The sequence below is a fragment of the Carettochelys insculpta genome, chromosome 16, assembly GCF_033958435.1.
Source record: "Carettochelys insculpta isolate YL-2023 chromosome 16, ASM3395843v1, whole genome shotgun sequence".
NCBI lineage: Eukaryota > Metazoa > Chordata > Testudines > Carettochelyidae > Carettochelys > Carettochelys insculpta.
The window spans coordinates 11,486,949-11,507,972 of record NC_134152.1 but is presented as its reverse complement, the minus strand read 5'-3'; the positions used below and the strand labels follow the sequence as shown (position 1 = coordinate 11,507,972).

Below are 21,024 nucleotides of genomic sequence, written 5' to 3'. Positions count from 1 at the left end.
ATGGGGTGTCAGTGAGGATGCTGTGCTGTACTACAGCATTGGGACTGGCCTCTTGTACTTGCTCCACAATGCCTGTTCTCGTCTCTCCAGTCATTGGTTTGAATGCCATAGCTCTGCCACCAGGTGACTAACCCTCGGACCTGCCCGTTACATTCTTTGGGAATTGTGAAAGTTCCCTTCCTGTTTGCTTTGCAATGCATGAAATGTGCTAAATGTATTGTTCCAGGTGACCACGCCCGCTCCAGGAAGCAAGCAATTCCCTGCTTGGACCCATGCCAAAGTGCTGGACCTCACAAGCCTTTGGAAAGAGGAGGCTGTCCAGCCTCAGCTGCCTTCCAGATGTAGGAATTATGATACCTATGGGCAGATATTGAGATGCATGAACAAAAGGCGCTGCAACTGGGATGCACCGTGGTGCAGAGTGAAAGGGAAGACCTGCAAAATGCCTATCACAAACTACAGTAGGCAAACCACTACTCCAGTGCTGCACCCATGGCCTGCTAGTTCTGCCATGCTGGATGACATACTTGGGGTTGATTCCACCTGCACTCCGAAGACCCCTGTGGATACTTCGGGGCCTTAGGGGCCAACCCAGAGTGGATTGAGCCAGGAGGAGGAAATTGTGGACAATGGTGTGGAGGTGGTGGTGAGGGAGGTGCTTCAGAGTCAGAGGACAACTCAATGTCCACAGATGCCTAAGGGCTATTTTATCCCCTGGAGAAGGCCACTGAGGCCAGCAGTCAGAGGATGCCCCTGGTAAATGGCTTTGATTTCTGGAAGTGCTGAAGTGAGTTGCTGGGTGCAGGAGGGTTGCAGAAAGTAGGCTTGGGTATGTGTGGTGCTGATGTCAACATAGGGCTAGTCAGCTACGGAACAGGGTGTTGATGATCTACTCTCACTTTACGGGACTAGGCCTCAAAGATCTCATCAAAAGTATCCTGCAGATGCGGAGCAATCCACCTCTGCAAGTTCCTTGGCAGAGCTGTTTTGTTCATTGTCCCAATTAATGGTAACAATCACATGCCACAGGGCTGAAGTGGGGAGGGGACCATTGCTGCCAATAGGCAAGCTGCAGAAGGGCCAGAACGGAAGCCACAGTCATAGAAGACCTCCCTTGCTTTCCTTCTTACCCTAAGCAGTGAAATATCTTCCAGGATGAACATGACCTGCAGAAAGTGGGCGGACATTACTGATTATAGGCCCCCCGCAGTGTTGGCACTCCTCAAGACACAGGTGCAGACTACAGTAATAAAGAGAAGTTACTCACCTGTGTAGTAATGATGGTTCTTCGAGATGTGTCCCCGTGGGTGCTCCACAATAGGTGTCGGGCTCGCCCCGGCGCTGCAGCTTGGAAATTCTTCAGCAGTCTCCGTCGGGTCGCGCATGTGCCGATTCATGTCGGCTCTTCGTGCGCTTACGGTCACGTGCGCAATCCGGTCCCCACCAGTTCCTGATCAACCGCTCCGGACGTCTCTGAAAAACACAAACAGAGCTCCAAAGTGGAGAGGAACGGGTGGGTAGTGGAGCACCCACGGGGACACATCTCAAAGAACCATCGTTACTACACAGGTGAGTAACTTCTCTTTCTTCTTCGAGTGGTCCCCGTGGGTGCTCCACAGTAGGTGACTACCCAGCAGTAACCCCCCCCGAAAAAGGAGGTGGGTACCCGATTTATGCACAGCTTGCCCTTGAAAGGACTGCTGTCGACAGGCGTGTATCCTCATCAAGCATCCTGTGCATGGCATAGTGCTTGGCAAAGGTGTCATAGGAAGACCACGTCGCCGCTCTGCAGATGTCTCTCAGTGCGATTCCCTTGAAGAAGGCCATCGACGCTGCCATCGCTCTACTGGAGTGGGCCCTGGGCGGAACTGGCAGAGGAGTCTTGTGAAGCTCGTAACACAGTCTTATGCATGACACGATGTGACTTGAAATTCTCTGCGAAGATAGTGCTTCACCTTTTGACCTGGATGCAATGGACACCAGGAGTCTGTCTGTTTTCCGGAAAGGCTTAGTTCTATCTATGTAGAAGGCCAGTGCCCTTCTTACGTCCAGTAAGTGCAACCGTGCCTCTTTGCTCGAGTTGTGAGGCTTAGGATAGAACGAGGGCAATACAATTGGTTCGTTGATATGAAAATCTGAAGAGACCTTTGGAATGAAGGCTGGGTGCAAACGTAAGACCACCGCCTCCTTTGAGAATATCGTGCAGGGTGGTGTGGACATTATGGCTGCGAGCTGACGTGATTGCCAGGAGGAAGGTCGTTTTAATGGTAAGTAGTCGAAGGGGAACCGTAGCCAATGGTTCAAAGGGCGGTCCTGAGAGCGTGTGTAGAACTAAGTCTAAACTCCATGACGGCAGTATTGGTTTCCGAGGGGGGTACAGATTTACCAACCCCTTTAGGAAGCGTGAGACAACAGGATGGGCAAATATGGTTAATCCATCCTCTTCATGCTGAAAAGCTGATATAGCCGCCAGATGAACCTTTATAGAGGATAGAGAGAGTCCCTTTTGTTTGAGTTGTAGCAGGTAGTCCAGAATCATAGGTATAGTGGCGTCCCGGGGTGTCAGTTGCCTGGAAGAGCACCAATTGGAAAAACGCGACCATTTGTGTTGATAAGTCTTTCTGGTGGAAGTCCTCCGACTACATTCAAGGACTTGATGCACTCCCTCTGAGCATGTAGTCTCTAGGGCGCCGAGCCATGGATTAACCATGCTTGTAGCCAGAGTCTTTGCGGGTGCGGGTGCAGTATTGACCCCCAAGCCTGTGTGAGAATGTCTGGCACTGTTGGTAGGGTAAACGGCCGATGATGTGCCATGCGTAGAAGCAATGGGAACCATTGTTGCCGGTCCCAGGTCGGGACTATGAGTATCATGCATGCTCTCTCCCTTTTGGCTTTCTCCAAGACCTTGTGTCTGAGTGTTGTGGGAGGGAATGCATAAAGTAGAGGGCCCTTCCATGGGATCATGAAGGTGTCCCCCAAAGACCCCTGTCCCATGCCCGCTCTGGAGCAGTATCGGGGACATTTCTTGTCGTTGCAAGTGGCGAACAAGTCGATTTGGGGAAAACCCCATCTGCGGAACACTTGGTGAAGCAGGTCTGAACAGATCTGCCACTCGTGTGTGGGCGCAAAGTGTCTGCTGAGCTGGTCCGCCTTGACGTTGTGGACACCCGGTAAGTATGAAGCTTTTATGGTTATATTGTTGGCAATGCACCAGTTCCACAATTGGACCGCCTCCGCACAGAGTGTACGAGACCTGGCCCCCCCCTGCCGGTTTATATAAAACATGGTGGTGGTGTTGTTGGTATTTACACCAACTACTTTTCTGCACAGATAATTCCGAAAATGCCTGCATGCATTGAACACTGCTCTGAGTTCTAATATGTTTAGGTGCAGTGTCTTCTCTGCGGGGTACCATAAACCTTGAGCAGTTTTGTTGTCCATGTGTGCCCCCCATCCCGTGTGGGAGGCATCTGTTGTAATGAAAACAGTGATTTGTGGTTGGCAGAAGGGCACCCCTGTTAGTAGATTCTTGGGGTCTGCCCACCATGCTAGTGACCTTCGTGCCTCCGTTGTGAGTGACACCATCTTGTGAACAGTATGGATTGATGGTTTGTATACGGTTGCCAACCAATGCTGCAATCCTCGCATGCGCAGCCTGGCGTTTTGTACCACAAACGTGGTGGTCGCCATATGCCCCAGTAGTTGTAAGCACGTTAGGACTGAGACAGTGGGGCTGTATGTTATTAGTTGTACTAGAGACTCGATGGTGCAAAAACGGGCATCGGGCAAATATACCCTTGACATGACAGAGTCTATCCGAGCCCCTATAAATTCTATATTTTGCGTGGGGTCAGTCTTTGACTTTGAGAAGTTGATGATGAGGCCCAGTGAGGTAAATGAGTTTGTGGTGATGTGTATCATCCATAATACCTCTGCCTGGGAAGCTCCCTTTAGCAGGCAATCGTCCAGGTATGGGAAGATGAAAACGCCCTGTCTGTGCAGGTATGCTGACACGACCGCTAGGGTCTTGGTGAAGACTCTGGGCGCTGAAGAGAGGCCGAATGGAAGGACTCTGTACTGAAAATGATCTGTGCCGACAATAAACCGGAGGAAGCGCCTGTGCGCTGGATGAATTGCGATATGAAAATACGCATCCTGTAAGTCGAGGGCTGCAAACCAATCTCCGTCATCTAGTGCCGTGATTACTGAAGCCATCATAGTCATCTTGAAGCGCTGTTTGCGTAGATATTGGTTGAGTGCCCGTAGATCCAAAATGGGCCTCCACCCTCCTGTCTTCTTCTCTGTCAGGAAGTACCTGAAGTAGAAACCTTTGCCTTGAAATTGCTCCGGTACTCTCTCCACCGCCCCTATGAATAGGAGGTGGTCCACCTCCCGCCTTAATTCCGGTAGGTGAGAGGGGTCTCTGAGAAGGGGTGTGGTGGGAGGATTTGGTGGAGGTAATGATTGGAAGGGGATCGTGTATCCCGTGTTTACAATCTCCAATACCCACTTGTCCGAAGTGATGCTTTTCCATTGTGGGTAGAACGGCTTGAGTCAGTGATGGAACATGTACTGAGATTGGCACTGAGATACGGTCTTGGTTTCGCGACCCTCGACATACCCGTCAAACCTGCTGTCTTATATTTTGCCCTGAGGAGGCGTTGCCTTGTTGAGGTCGATGTCTAGGGGCCTTCTAATGTGGTTGTTGATGACGTCCCTGATCATACCCCCGTGAAAAGTGGGTACGTTGCGGTTGGTAACCATAACGGCATTGTTGAGGATAAAACTTCTTCCTTCTGTATGGTGGGGTGTATATCCCCAAAGTCCGAAGTGTCGCTCTGGAGTCTTTGCTAGAGTGGAAGACTGAGTCGGTTGATTCGGCAAATAATTTCATTTTGTCAAAGGGAAGGTCTGCTATTTTTACTTGTAGCTCCTTGGGGATGCCGGAGGTGTGAAGCCATGACTCCCTGCGCATTACAACCGCAGTGGCTACGGCACGGGCCGCTGTGTCCGCTACATCTAATGTAATCTGGACGCCTGCTCGAGAAGCCGCATAGCCTTCTTGTACAATTGCCTTAAGGATCGGCTTCTTATCCTCCAGGAGGAAGTCCATGAGGGCGGTAAGTTTGGAGTAGTTGTCGAAATCGTGGTTTGACAAATGGGCAGCATAGTTAGCCATGCGAAGCAACAGGGTAGATGATGAGTAGGCCTTTCTACCGAGGAGATCCAGTTTCTTTATATCCTTGTCCAGTCCCCTGGATTTGTACTGAGACGTTTTGGATCTATGTTGAGAGGATTCGACTACTAGCGAATTTGGCTGTGGATGACTAAACAAGAATTCCATACCTTTAGCAGGGACGAAATACTTTTTGTCTGCCCTTTTGTTGGTAGGAGGAGCGGAGGCTGGAGTTTGCCATATGTTAGTGGCTGCCTCCATAATTGCATCGTCCAATGGTATAGCTATTTTAGAAGAGGACGGGGGCCTGAGGTTTTTAAGAAGCTTGTGGTGCTTCTCCTGCACTTCTGCCACCTGAATGTCCTGAGACTGAGCTACCCTTTTGAACAGCTCCTGGAATTGTTTTAGGTCATCTGGGGGGGAAATGTCCCCAGGAACCACCGCTTAGTCTGGAGAGGATGAGGAGGCATCACTGTGGTATCTCTCCTCCAGTTCCTCGGGATCCTGGCTGTACTGATATGGTTGCCCTTTTGAAGCTTTGAGGTGAGGCTCAAAATCTTTTGATCCAGCCTCTGATTGGGAAACTTGCGGTGTTCCCCCAGGTGGAAGCTGTGCACTGTGGTGTTGAGGAGGAGTTGACGGAGATCTATGATGAGATGCAGACCTCCTATGTTGATGTCCCGTATAATGGTGGCGGTCATAGCAACAGGGACAGGGGCCCGGTGATGGGGACCTGGACCACGACCCAAAGATATAAGGGTGATGCAGAGAATGCTGTGACCGTCGAGATGACACCGACGTATGGGGAGAGCCTCTGTGAGAATACTCATAGGGGTCTCTGCTAGATGATGGTGAGAAGCGTGCAACTTCATGAGATGGACTTTGGAGAAAAGGAGATGGACGTCTGTGGCAGGCTGAAGGTGTTGCTGCTCGTCGAATCTCCGGTGGGGATCGCGGCGATAATGGCAGCGCAATTACCTCAGGGGAGGGACTGCGGTGCCGGGTCTTTGCTTTAGCTTTCGCTCTTTCAGGCATCACTGGTGGTCTTATCAGTGCCGGAGGGCTCGGCACTGTAGCAGGTGCCGTGCTAGGTTCCGGTGCCATTGTTCTCGGTGCCGTCGTCCTCGGTGCCGTTGTTCCCGGTGCCGCTCGGGGTGCTTCGCTCGGCCCCGTAGGGCTTCGTGCCGAGTGTTGCTCTGGTGCCGTCAGAGCCGAAACATTCAGTGCCGCAGTAGCCGGTGCCAGTCTGTCCAGTGCCTGCACGGCCCTCAGTGCCATTTCCTTAGGAACCGTAGGCCCCTGCGTGGGTACATGCACCGCGGCTTTCTCAGCAAAAGAAGCCAGCGTGCCCGGGCCCTTTGTTTCACTCGTCCCGCTCCCAGAGGTAACAGGCAGGGATCGAGCTGGAGAAGCTTTTCTCTTCTTCTGCACAGAGGAGGTCAAAGAGGCAGCCTTCCTCTTGTGCAATCCTGAAGAGCCCTCCTTATGGGGCTTCTCTGATGAGGCAGGTTGAAGTGCTTTGTCAAAGAGCAGCATCTTTAACCTCATCTCTCTATTTTTCCTAGCTCTATTTGTTAATTTGGAACAGTGGGAGCACTTCTGGGGAACGTGGGTCTCCCCTAGGCACCGGATGCATCTGCTGTGGCCATCCGAAGCAGGCATGGCCTCCCGGCAAGATTCACACTTCTTAAAACCGGGGGACGACATTGTTAGAATTTAACTCTCTGAGTCCTTAAGTGCTAACAGCACACTTAACAGTCTATTTGCCACACAATAGCAACTGTTGGCCTTTGAAGGCTTGACAAAACTAGCGGGCCCACCCGGAGGCGGCCGCTCCAATCCTTAAAACAGTCTTGTACTTCTAAAACGAACTATAAACAGGGTAAACTAATACTATAACTACTATATAACTGCTAACTATTAATATTATAACTATTAACACGAATAAAATGAGTTTCTCTGTCTCGGGCGTTGGAGCCGGAGAGGATTCCGTCTGCAGCCGTTGGCAGTTGAGAAGGAACTGGCAGGGACCGGATCACGCACGTGACCGTAAGCGTGCGAAGAGCCGACGCGCATCGGCACATGCGCAACCCGACGGAGACTGCTGAAGAATTTCCGAGCTGCTGCGCCGGGGTGAGCCCGACACCTACTGTGGAGCACCCACGGGGACCAATCAAAGAAGAAATTCCACTTCCCCAATGGTTAACTCTTCATTTTGGGGGCCTTGTGTCTTATGTGAGCTCATCCTGAGACAGCCAGTCCGTGAAAGGTATGTGAACAGTGCTAGTGTTTAAAACAGGTCGAGGCAGCACTCTGTTTAGTGTTAACAATGGTCCCTTTATAAAATACTACATTTTGGCTACAAAGTGTTAACCTTGGGATCCCAGCCTTCCTTCTTATTGCCAGCTGAATGGCTGTGCAGGGTAGAGAAGCGGCCTTGGAAAAGTAAAGAGGCCCCATTGCTTGATGTTATGCTTCAAAGAAAAGAAAAGAAAGAACTGAAGGAGTGGAGGGACAATCAGTCAAGGAAATGGAAGGAGAACACTGAGCGCTGGAACAATGTCTCAGAATGGCTCAAACATCACGCAGCACCAAAAGGACATGCTCTAGGTGTTGCTAGAATTGCAGAGAAGGAGCTCCATGACCACCCTCCTGCAGCCAGTGTCCCAAAATGGTTTTCTGTGCACTCCTTTGTCACTGCCAACACAATTTGGCCACCACCCTGTCCGCAGTCAGCACTAACTCCACTCCATACTGCCCCTTCATTTTCCAGTCCAGCAGACTCCCAACAAGCATCCAGTGCACTCAACCCCCATCCATGGGCAATTTAGCACATCAGATGGCAGGGCTTCCATGAGATGCCTAAACATATACAAGTCTGTACGTGTGCTGGGGTCTCACTCACTCCCTTTGCTCCCTTACCTCTCACAAAGTACAGATATAGCATGCTGCATTCATTTTCTGTTTGCTGGTTTTAATAAATGAAATTCTTGGATTTGAAATCAATCTTTATTCCATTACCTGAAAGCAAGCACATATACCCCAGCAAAGCTGCAGGAACTTTTGCACAAAGTACATCATAGGGACCAATCAGAGTCACCTACTAGCATCCCAGCCTCTACACTCCCTGCATGGCAAGAAGTATTACTGACTTTCTGCATCAAATTGCTGCCTCAAGGCAGCCGTATGGCCTCTCACTACGCTCCTCTTATAAGCCCTAGTCTCAGGCTGTTCAAACTCAGCCCTCATGCATTAAGCCTCAGAGGTCAAACCCTCAGTGAAGCTTTTCTCCTTTTCTTCACAAATATTATGGATGGTACAGCATGGGGCTATAAGCACACAGATATTTTCACTGGCCAGGTCCAGCTTCCCATACAAACATTGCCAACTGGCTCTTAAAGGGTCAAAAGCACATTTCACAGACATTCTGTACCTGTTCAACCTATTGTTGAACTGCTTCTTGCTGCTGTCAAGGCTCCAACTCTACAGCTCCATGAGCAATGGCATTCAGGGGTAGGCATGGTCTCCCAAGGATCACAATAAACATTTCAACTTCCCCTACAGTTATCTTCTGGTCCACAAAAAGTCCATGCTTGCAGATTCCTGAACAGGTCAGTGTTCCAAAAAGATAAGTGTGCATGCATCTGTCTGGACAAGCCTGCGTTACTGTCTGTGAAACACCCATAGTGATCCACAAGCACCGAGAGAATTCTGAATAAATACACTTTCTGATTAATGTATTTAGAGGCTTGGTGGTCTGGAGCCAGAATTGGAACATGTGCACCATCTCTCACTTCTCCACTGTTAGGGAAACCCACCTATGCAAAGCCATTCCCAATATCATGCATATTGCGTGGAATCACAGTCTTTTGGAGCAGGATGTGATTGATGGCCCAGTACACTTCCATTAACATGAGTCAACCTTCACACTCCAAACAGATTGTTAACCAGTTGGCAGCTGTCTGGAATAGCCAGATTTCCTCCTCCCAAAGTTCTGCAGCCACCACTCATCATCCTAGGCTTGCACGATGATATGATTCCACCACTCAGTGCTTGTTTCATGAGCCCAAAAGCAGCATTCCATTATAGTGAGAACCTCTGTGAATGCCATAAAATCTCCTATCAAAACTACTCTGCATGGCAAGATCAGTGTCTGACACCTCACCATCTCTTTGGCATTTAAGGAACAACTTGTATGCCATTTGTGGTGTGTTAGTGAGGCCTATCACCATTTTCTTGAACATTTAGCGACCCACTCCTGCATAATACATCAGCAGAGCACACAACACAAATGCCTTTGAAGGATGCCATCAAATGTGGATGGAAACACGGGCTGCTGGCATGTGAAGTGATGATGAATGGGGCACTGGGACAGGACCCACGATGCCCCACAACACCCTCCATGTCTTCCCATGAGCCTCAGTGGCAGACAAGGAAGAAGTGCTCTGTGGGATAGTGCATCACTCTGAATGTTAATGCGAGCTAGCAGTGGATAGCGTGGACACACAAGACTGGTTTCATGGCTGCGCTTTGTGAGCAGCACCATAACTGCCAGCACAGACAAACCCTTAATAAAAATACTGAATTGATGGATCACTACAAACAAGCTGTAAGCCAAAAACCCTCCTTTGACCTACAACTGTAAAAATGTTTAACTGTGTGTCACCTTCAACGGTCTCTGGCAAGTGTTACATCTATCTGTTCCACCCTCGCAGGCCTGAAGAAGAACTCTCTGAAGCTTATATCAGAGGGGTAAATGCATTAATCTGTATCTGCAAATCTCTCTCACCAACAAAAGTTGGCCCAATAAAAGATATTATCTCACTTACCTGGTCTCTCTAATATCCTGAAATGGACATGGCTATGATAAAACTGAAAACAATGTATTTGCACAGGCATTTAAAATAATTATCTTGCTACCAAACTATCTCACTGCACTAGCCTTCGTTTTAATTCTAGAAGGATGTGACAGTGTACCAATACCTGTGTTACACCTCTTCTCACAGCAGTAAGCAAATATAATAAAAACACAGGAGCCTGGACTTAAATGCCATTGTTATATTGTGATTAGAAGATAGCATAGATTTTTCTACTGTTTTCAAGAAGTCATTCTAGATTTCAACTAAGCAAAGCTTGCCAATCAAAGGGCTTTGTTCAAGAACTCAGCAAAATAATTCTACATACATCTCTCATGGAGCAAGAGGAGACCTTGAGAGGTCATTGAGTTCAGTTCCCTGATTGCTCAGCAGGACCAAGCACCATCCCTGACAGATTTTCTTTTTAATTTCTTCATCACAGAGACCCCTACATGGCATTCTCAAGGACTGAGCTCATAACTCCAGGCTTACAAAGCCAATGCTCGGACCACTGAACTAAACCATCTGCCTCTGAAGGGGGCATTTACTTTAATTCTTTCTTTCAGATATGTACAAAGTGATGCAGAGACATACCACCCTAACCCATCTTCTGGAACTTAAACAATGTCTTTGTTGTCCTTAAACATTACAGAGCTTTTTAAAAAACAGTGAAGCAATAAATAAATAAATAAATAAAGTGCATCCACTTGCGTGCTAAATGGATTTGCAATAAGCTATTTTTCAAAGTTAATACAAGATGAAGCAATAACAAGGGTAAGGGGGTGAAATACTGATTGTAATTATTTCGTGTCTTTTACACAAACCACTTACCAAGTTCTCTGGCTGCTGGAGAAGTTTTATCAGAGATGGATGGCTGTAACCTAAAACAAAAGAAGAAAACTATTTCTATCTGGTTTCAAGAAACCTGTGTGAGACTTATTCATCAGCATGTACTGTACAGAGTAACCATATTTACCTAGCTTGCTTTTTAACTAATGTTATATCTATTTAATCTTTGTGTACACTAAGCTATTAATACTTAGCCCTTTTCTAAAATGAAGCAAACTGTTTTCCCCCTATGACTTCCAGTCTCTTCAGTGGGCCGTGGCACAGATGCAGCATCTGATCCCAGGGAAGCATGTAATACCACCGACACACTGGCGTAAGACGTCATTTAGTGTTAGGGTTTAATCACAAAATTGACAATTAAAGCTTGATTTAAACAGAGAACAATTACACACAGACTGTAAAGGAATCAGACCCATAGGTGGCGTATCTGAATCTTGTAAAAATGAGGTGTTTAATTTTTTTAGCTATCTGTTTGAAGTGCTGCCACTGATTTCAGTGGTGGAAATTTGCTTCCTCTTGCCTTTGGGGTTACCAAGCTAATACTTCTCGTTTCTCTTCAGTGACACATGTATTTCTGACCCACTGTCTTTCATTGAGAACGGTGCTGTTAATGGTTTTTGACTCAGTTTCTGTTACTGTAAAGGTTTAGAAAGCATTCTCAGTTTCTACAAGCCCCCTCCTCTCTTCCAAGCACAGAAGGGATGGATATCATACAAAATCACCCCAAAATGGCTGATGATCACAAAGTGAAAGAGGAGGGGACCCCAAGTTGCATCATATTACCTATCACTAGTGAACTTTTAGAAACTCTTACATGAGAATGCCACATTGTTTGGATTCTTGGGTTTTTGAGAGGGTATCTGCTATAATCCCTGGTAAAGTAGGAAGCGCATGCCAAGACCAAGGCAGAAGTCCAACGTAAAACAAGGACTCTGAAAAAACAGTGGTGGACTGAGAGGTGTGAGAACTCCAGCATCTTGCAGACATCAATGCTACAAAAGCTGTTTATGGAGCAAGAAACCATGGAGATCAAAGTATGGTACCCAACTCTTGAAAGACAATGAAGCCACTGCTTCTTGCTGGAGGGGGCATTGTAGTGAACTCTTGAACCACCCCTCCACTGTGGTCCTAGATCCCTTGACCAAAACACTCAGCAACTGTCTAGAGAAAATCTTGCAACACTTCCTACCCTGAATGAGGTCCATGCTCCCATCAAAATGATGAAGTGCAACAAAACAACTGGACTATAAGGAATACCGGCTGAAGTCTTCAAAGAAGACCAGAGGTCCACAAATTGCTCCACATCCTGCTTCTCAAAATCTGGGACAGGGAGCAGATGCCATAAGATTTCAGAGACACACTGATCATCAGTCTTTTCAAGAAGGGTGATAAGTCAGACCGTGGGAACTATCTTAGCAGCTCTCTGTTGGCAATGGCAGGGAAAATCTTAGCTTGAATCCTTGCAAACCAACTCCTGACACTCTCAGAAAAAATTCTACTAGAATACCAGTGTGGCACAAGGGAATACACAGGCCAGAGAGTGCAAGTCAATCCCACTGTTTGAGGTATATTGCATATATTGATGCATACCATTGGGATGTGTTACAACAATTGTTCACCTCCATTTCCACTAGTGATTCCTAGTCAGGTATCACCATTTAAAGTCAAGAAAACCAACCCAAAACTTATGCTAGATGTACTGGCTTTATTATCTTCCATTCTGCTGTGTATGGGACCAGAGAATGGCAGGGATTAATGTATCAGTTTCCTTATGCAAGATGACTCAACCCATTTCAGTTTACAATAAACTTCTCTTATAACTCTGCTGCTAATGACTTTTTACCCATACTATACATTTCCAACTAAGAGGGGGCAGACATTTTTCATATATGAGGGTGAAGTACATATTGTGCGGGATGTGGCCCAGGGGCTTAGAAAGCACCTCTTCTGCTTAACTCAACTTCTTATTCCCTTTCATTCCCTGGCAGAATCCTGGAACATGCCACACATCTCAAGTGAGATCAAATCTGGGTGATCCTCACTACTTACAGTAATATTCCAAGTGTATTAGACATAGGCAGTTACCTAAAGAAAAACTACGCATTCTTCTGCCTTTCAAAGTGCTAACCAGAATACAGCATAGGAGAAGGTAAATTTAGTTTAAACTCTGTATTCCCCATTTCTCCTTTGAGGAATATTGAGTTTAGTTAGGTTAGTTTTTAACATTTTTTACCACCATGCCACCTAATCCAAAGAAAACACAATGTAATTTAAGTATAGCTATAAGACAAAATATCTAATGTCATCAACGTGGATTCACTAAGGGCAAGCTATGCCTGACCAATCTAATTGCCTTCTATAGTGAGATAACTGGCTCAGTGGATATGGGGAAAGCAGTAGATGTGATATTCCCTGACTTTAGCAAACTTCTGACATGGTCTCCCACAGTATTGCTGCCAGCAAGTTAAAGAATTATGAATTGGACGAATGGGCTATAAGGTGGATAGAAGGATGGCTAGATCATTGGGCTCAGCAAGTAGTGGTCAAGTGTTTGCCTAGCTGACAGCTGGTATCAAGCAGAGGATCCCAAGAGTCAGTCCTGAGGCAGGTTTTGTTCGACATCTTCATTAACAACCTGGATGATGGAATGGATTGCACCCTCAGCAAGACCGTGGACGACACTAACCTGGGGGGCGTGATAGATAAGATGAAATATAGGGTTAGGCTCCAGAGTGACCTAGACAAATAGGAGAACTGGGCCAAAAGAAATATGATGAGGTTCAACAAAGACAAGTGCAGAGTCCTTAGGACAGAAGAATCCCAAGCACTGTTACAGGCTGGGGATTGAAAGACTAAGCAGCCGTTATGTAGAAAAAGACCTGGAGATTAAAGTAGATGAGAAGCTGGATATGAGTCAACAGTGTGGTCTTGTTGCCAAGAAGGCTAACAGCATATTTGTGTGCAATAGTAAAAGCTCTGCCAGCAGACTGAGAGAAGTGATTATTTCTCTGTATTTGGCACTGGTGAGACCACATCTGGAGTATTGTATCCAGTTTTGGGCCCTCACTACAGAAAGGATGTGGACAAATTGGAAACAGTCCAGTCAAGGGCAACAAAAATGATCAAAGGCCTGGGACACAGGACATATGAGTAGAAGCTGAGGGAACTGGTCTTATTTAGTCTGCAGAAGAGAAGACTGAGGGGGAGAACTGATAACAGTCTTCAACAACCTGAAGAGGGGTTCCAGAGAGGGTGGAACCAGGCTATACTCAGTATCAGATGACAGACCAAGAAGCAATGGTCTCATGTTGCAGTGTAGGAGGTCTGGGTTGGATATTAGGAAAAACTACTTCACTAGAAGGGTGGTGAACCACAGGAATGGGTTGCTCAGGAGTTGATGGAATCTCCCTCCTTTCAGGTTCTTAAGGCAAGGCATGACAAATTATGGTATGATGTGGTTGGCCCTGCTTTGGGTAGGGGGTTGGACTAGATGATGACTTGAGGTCTCTTCCAACATTAATTGTCTATGATTTGGTGCCCCACGCTTTATAGTTCCTTAATCTTTTGCTGTAATTGGTAAAATATATTTTAAAAAATTACTTAAAATACATAATCCCACATTTAGAGCAAGAAATTTGTGAGTTGGAATTCATATTCAAATTCAACACATCAACACGTGGTATGAAAAGAGACATCAATTACCTCACACATTACAAGGACTGCTTCCCTTCCTTTGAGGCTTGTAATTACCTCCACAGGACAATTAACATCCCCCTGCCCCTCATCCCCCCCATGTCAGTTTTTATTGCCTCTTTTTTTTTTTTTGGTCCTCTGTACTTATAAACGTCAGAATGTTTTGGAAATGAGATTGATCTGATGAAGTGGGTCTGTCCCACAAAAGCTCATTACCAAATAAATCATTCCGTTAGTCTTTAAAGTGCTATATTTCTGCTGTTTTATTTCCATAGGAAGGTCAGGTGAGACCTGATAACCACCTACCAGAGCTCGCTTATAGCAGGAGGTGGGTGGGAGGGGAGAGAAGGGGAGGGGAAGCAAGCCAGAAACCAGCCAGGAACTCTTACTTTGATAGCATGTTGGTACTAGTTTCTCCTCTTCCCAAACCCCTCTGCCTTGTACCAGTTATATTGTTCCCTGAAATTTAAAAATGTGCCTCTCTATTTGATCTGTAACAGGAACTAGCATTGAAGCGCAGAGAGGATGCATCTTCTCTAACATCATAGCAACTGCTGCAGAGCTGGCTGCAAAGCTAGCTGGGCTTCCAGCTCATGATCAAAGCCTTGGCTAGTTTAAATTCATAACCTACTCTGCTTGGCCTCTAAGGCTTGTCGAACATTCGTACTGGTCTATGACTCACTTCACATACATATGGTGGGGTTGGGGAGGAAGGCACCAAGCAAAATAAACAGAATGCTAATGCACTTTTCTGTTAGTCATTTAGCAGAACACAAATAGCTTCCAGCAACAACAATACCTACAGAGAGAATAAATGAATTGCTACAGGAGCTGCAAATATTGATTGTTGAAACCTTACCTAGAGAATCACTGTCTATGTGTTTCTATATAACACTGGTAAAGTGAGCAGACGTCCTGTTTTTAAAGGGACAGTGCCATATTTAAACCTTCCTGCATGTGTCCCTTCTTTAAAAAAATGGACAAGTCCCATATTTTCTGTCTCTGCCCATCAGTACTGGTGGATACTGCTGCTGCTGAAGTCCTTGCTCACAAGCTGTGCACCCCCCGGCAGCGAGTGCAGGGGGATACAGTGGCTGACGATGGGGGTATGCGTGCAAGACTGGTGATTTGATAAAACAGCAGCGTGCAGGGCCAGCTGCTCCCCATGCTGGCCTCTTAGGGCAGTCTCTGCTGCATGCCAGCTCCTGGCCAGCAGGCTCTCCACCCCTCCACATCACGCATATCCAGCCAGCATTGACTATTGCTGCTGTGGCTGGTGAGCGCAGGCATGCAGTGGTTGGTTATGGGTCACCTCTGCTGTCCACGCATTGGCCTTTTACATGATTCCCCTCTTACTTTCCTCTCCCTGCTGTGCCAGTTCATCCCCACCCACAGTCCCGCTGCTCCTCATCTCCCCCAGCCCCCTCCTGCTTGGATGATTCAGCTCACCAACTGTCTGGCTGGCAGGCTCCTTCCTTCCCCCACTGCTTCTGGCTGGGCTGGCATGCAGGGAAAGCTCAAGACCCACTAGCCTGGGGCACTGACCAGGAAGAGCCATGCCCTACATGTGCCAAAACCCCACATAGTGCTGGCACAGAGAAGATTCTCCAGCCCTCAACTAAACTCTGCAATGGCAGGGAGGAAGCTATTTCTAGCCTGTTTGCACCTGACCCTGCAAGTACCCAGGCAGGGTCACCTAGCACCCTCTTCGCACGCTGCCCTAGCCCCAGGTCCTACCCCTGGGGAGCGCAGGGCAGTTCTACTTCCTAGGCACCCTCCACTGCTGAGCAGTCTCTCTGGCTGGGTTTGCTGAAGCCTCTGCAGTCAGGTTCCCTGGGCCCTGGTGCTCAATGCATTCTTAGAGCCTGAACCCTTCCTGTATGCACTGTAGCCAGGGAACAGGAAGCAGCTAGGTTGTATTGGTGGCCAGAGCAGCCTGGAGGTATTCGGAGTCTTTCAACGCTGCGTGGGCAGGAAGGGACAAGCTGCTTCTAATCACAGGGGAACTAGGGACAGGAAGGAAGAGATGACCTCTGGAAAAATATGGGCTTGGTCATACCTACCCCCACCCCCACCCTACACTAGCTGAAAGTTTTATATCCTTGTTATGGGTAGCCCCAACCAGAATGCAAATAAATAATTAAGCCTGAGTGTCACACAGCATTGATGAATGATGCAGAGGATGCTTTGAAGAGAAATGTTGCCAGCCATTGGTGTCTAAACCACCTGTGGTGGTTACTTCCTATATGCAAATCCACAACCAGTCATGGAGGCTGTGTAACCTTGAAACAGATATCTAGACTGGTAAAGGCCAGCCAAACTCCTTCACTCAAAGCTGTACTGTCAGCCTTAGCCTGTTCATCAAATGCTTCCTTCACCTACTAGCATCAATTTATCCTAACTCAACTGATCACCCACCATCTTCTGTTTTCTGTCAGACACCAGTCCTTTCCATTGTTTAAATTGGACAGAAGAGATAGCGACCTATTGCACTATTTTCACTTCAGACCAATGTATATTCCCTAACCAGTCACAGATATACACATACACAAGCATCACAAAATGGAACCCTAAATACAACCACCCTTAGGAAGTAAAACCTAGTACCTACTCTCTGAGCACTCCCTGTTCATCAACAATGGTAATTCACTTTAGGAAAGACAATCAAGTCTTGTGATCAGTGACTGTTTGCAGAAGCATTTCTGTTCTCAGAGTTGCAGTGTTATATTACAGTGGAGACCTGGTTCTTTCTTATTGTCCTTAAACTAAAACAAGAGAGGTTATTTGAGACAGGAAGAATGTATTTTACCCTTTTCACAGGGAAATATTACAGCATTGCAGGCAGCTGACAGGGCTAACTAAATTGAGGATGCTTAACTTATGCCCATCACTAGTCAATGGGACCACTTGCATGCTTAAGGATGATGCAGGTAAATCCGGGATTGGGGCCTAAAATCTGATTTTAAAATTACAGGAGAACCTAAAAATGGGATTATGATTGTACTTTAGACCCCCACTGATTATTTGGAAATCTAATTTTCTTTGGTACTGATGGAGTCTGACTTTATATTGATTTCATAACAAAGCTCACCATGCTCCTAAATTCTTGTTGTAGTTTTGGTATAAGAGCCTTTCTTCTCTGACACATGAAACAAAAACGACAGAGGATCAACATTAAAAACAGTTTTAAGTATTCTGGCTCACAACTGAGGAAAATCTCAACAGTATTTTAATTGTGTGTCCGCTACCAGGAATCAGTTAAGATTATTATTAAGAAAGAACATCAGACACAGACACAAAACGCAGTTCGTACTGAATCTCTCAGAGAAAGTATTAGGTCTATGTTAGAGAGAATCAAGTTGTTGATGAGAGACGTCCATATTAAATCTTGTGGAATGATGATACTAACACTGGCTACTATCCAAGAAGCTTAGACACTGACTTTCACATTACTTGTAAAACTACGCCGTTATGATGCCTTTAAGAATGCAGGCACCTATTCACTTGCCCCCTCCCTTTCTAAGACACAAATTTAGAGTGTCATTTCCTCATTCTCTTTCATTTTCCACTCACACATAATGTCTATCTTAACTCTTCTTATCCTCTATACCAAGCCCTGCCATTCTGACCCCTTTTCATATTGTTCACTCTTCTCTCCCCTCTGGTACATTCTGTTGCTTCCCTATTCCACATACAACCCCAGACTAATGATGGGGAGCCCCTGAAGCCTGATCCTTTCCCCAAAAACAGAGCAACTCCTATCAGGCTGCTGGATTTGTGCTCCCCCAAGCACATCCATGATAACTCAGTTCCTCTTCCTGTCATTTAATCATTGCATAAATATTATGAACAAAGAAAAAGACCAAAAAACCAGACTATTGTGGACATATTAGGCTGGAAAGACAAAGAGGTCACAGCCTGTTTCGCGGCCAATAAGGATGCTTGAGTCAGCAGCCTCAGGACTTCCATTTTCTCAGCTTATGCCCACACCATAAATAGAAAGTTGTGGCTGGCCTGGACTCACAGGGCTAGGGCTGAGCAGCTCTTTAACTGTGGTGCAGACATTCAGGCTTAGGTATCAGCATGTGCTCTGGAATCATCCACTCAACAATTCATCCCTGTAGCGCAACACCAGAATCAAAATGGATGACCTTCTAGCACAGGTCAGGAAATAATTTTTGATGAGGGCCTAGTCCAAGAATTTGCCAAGTGCCCAAGGGCCGCACTCTTCCATGTTATTAATGGAGGAGGTGTGGGGTCTGGGATGGGAGCTGGGTGCACAAAGGGAGCTTGGGCAGGAGGCGGCATGGGGTCTGGCAGGGAATTTGGTGAAGAGGGCAGTTGTGACCCAGGGAAGGAGACTGGGGTGCAGGGTCTGGGAGGGGGTTATGACCTGGAGCAAGAGCTTCGGGTGCGGGGTCTGGCAGGGTTAAACCAATTAAACTGAGATCTATTAGTTTAGCGAGGCAAGGTAGGGACTGCCTGTGTTGTAGGTGGAGGCGGGGGTAGCCACACAGAGGAGGAGGAGATGGCAGCAGTGGCAGCCTGGCAAAGGAGCAGCAGGGGGTAGCAGTGGCAATGCACCAGAGCTTGGCTGCTTGTGTGAGATAGGGTAGGGGGGCGGCCTGGAGCTGAGTGTGGGGTTTAAGTTGGGGGTGTGTGGCTTGGGGCTGAGTGTGGGGTTTAATGATCCCTTCAGGAGCTGCTGATTAAACATTTCCACTGTAAGAAACCAGAATTTTGTTCCTATCTCACCTCTGTCAACTATTTCAAATCTTGACAGGTTTTTGCCCTATGAAAATCATTTCTAGGATACTTTGTCCAAATGCTTTTGAAGACAAGACCCATAGCCATGACTGTCTCCACACCTCTTCAAAATATTTTAAGGTAGACAGACATGCCTTGTTCTTAGAGAAGCTGGACTAGTTTACTCCTATTATATTGTATTAATTCAGCTTTTCCATAGCGTTCGCTTCTTTCCCTTGGTATTGGACTAAGGATCCAAGTTCTGTAATTTTGTGGATCATCTTAGCACCTGTTCAACCATATATATACATTACTAGTTTTCCGTGGTTCCTTTAGGGTTTTGTTTGGTCTTTATTCCTCCTAAACATCTACATAAATGTCCTCTGGTCCTAAGGTTTTTTACATTTTAAACCCTCACAATCATCGCTGTGAAATCTAAATACACTTGTTAGAATTAAGTTATATGTAACTGATGAATAATATAGATGCTTTCAGTTTTTATCAGTTATTCATTTATGTTTACAGCTGTGCAAAACTGAATTAAGCATTTAAACAATTTTTCCCAGTTGCAGTAAATTAAGGGATCAATGAGGGTGTCAGATTGTTTAATGACAATAGTGTTTGATATTTAAAAAGTTATAAGTTTAAAAGTTTATAATCATTAAAAAATTGTCATCACATGTTACAGATATAACCTTAATTCAAACAAATTCTCATGCAGTATTTTTTATAATTTGACTACCTATAAGTTTGTGTTGTCAATGGATATTTGCTGGTTTGTGTGTGTGAGTTAGAAAATATTTACTGTTTTAAAAAATTCTTTAAAGCATATCTGTAGGCCTTAATCTAGAGTAGAATTCTGAGGAAGTATGTAATTTCATATCCCTCTTTTGTTTGTCATCTTCTCACCCCCTCCAGGGGAATATATGTAGGTATACTTATCACATAGAACTGGAAGGGACCTTAACAGCTCATTAAGTCCAGTCTGCTGCACTCACAGCAGGACCAAGTACCATCCTGTTTTTTTTAAAACCCGTTTGCCCTAGGGGATTGAACTCACAACCCTAGGTTTAGCAGGCCAATGCTCCAACCACTCAGCTACCCCACCCCAGGGATGTACAAGGTGTTGCCCCCACAACATCCGCAACTTTTCACTTTTCACAGTTCACAAAAAGGCCAGTTATAATACTAGTACTGCTAGCAGGGAGGACGTTGGAGACATCATGCCGTAGTGATCCTGGAGCAGAGCTGCTGGGCACTAGAAATCAATCTCTCTTCCTGCATTCTCAGGGTCACATAACTCCACTGCAGCTCCCAGAGAGAGTTTTGTGCCAGCTGGCTCTTCTGTAAGTTTCTTAACGAGGGTACATCTACACTACCTGGTAGATGGACCTGGTCAGGGTCAATCTTCTAAAGTCCCATTTTGCACAGCTATTGAGGGCATGCAAAATCAAATTATCAGGGCTCCACAGTCCTCCTGTGCTCCTCAATCTTGCAAGGAGTAAGGGAGGTCAACGGGAGAGTTTCTCCTGTCGACCTCTCTCCGTGAGGATGGCCAGGTAAGTTGATCATAGATAAGTGACTCCAGTTATGTAATTATCATAGCTGGACTTGCATATCTATGATCAACTTTAAGGTCTAGTATAGAGCCAGCCCGAATTTCTCAAGATGGAGGGGAGGAGGTCCCTCCTAGACCAAGTTTCT

The 21,024-nt window shown here is 46.3% G+C and overlaps 1 protein-coding gene across 6 annotated transcripts in view; it reads right to left on the bottom strand.

The window, feature by feature from the left end:
- Positions 1-21,024, bottom strand: part of ABAT (4-aminobutyrate aminotransferase) — a 185,382-nt gene that overhangs the window by 60,812 nt on the left and 103,546 nt on the right. For all 6 annotated transcript variants that reach the window (XM_075010288.1, XM_075010289.1, XM_075010287.1 and 3 more), the window contains exon 6: positions 10,864-10,913. In XM_075010288.1, the coding sequence (XP_074866389.1) occupies positions 10,864-10,913 (50 nt within the window). The remainder of the gene's footprint in view (positions 1-10,863; positions 10,914-21,024) is intronic.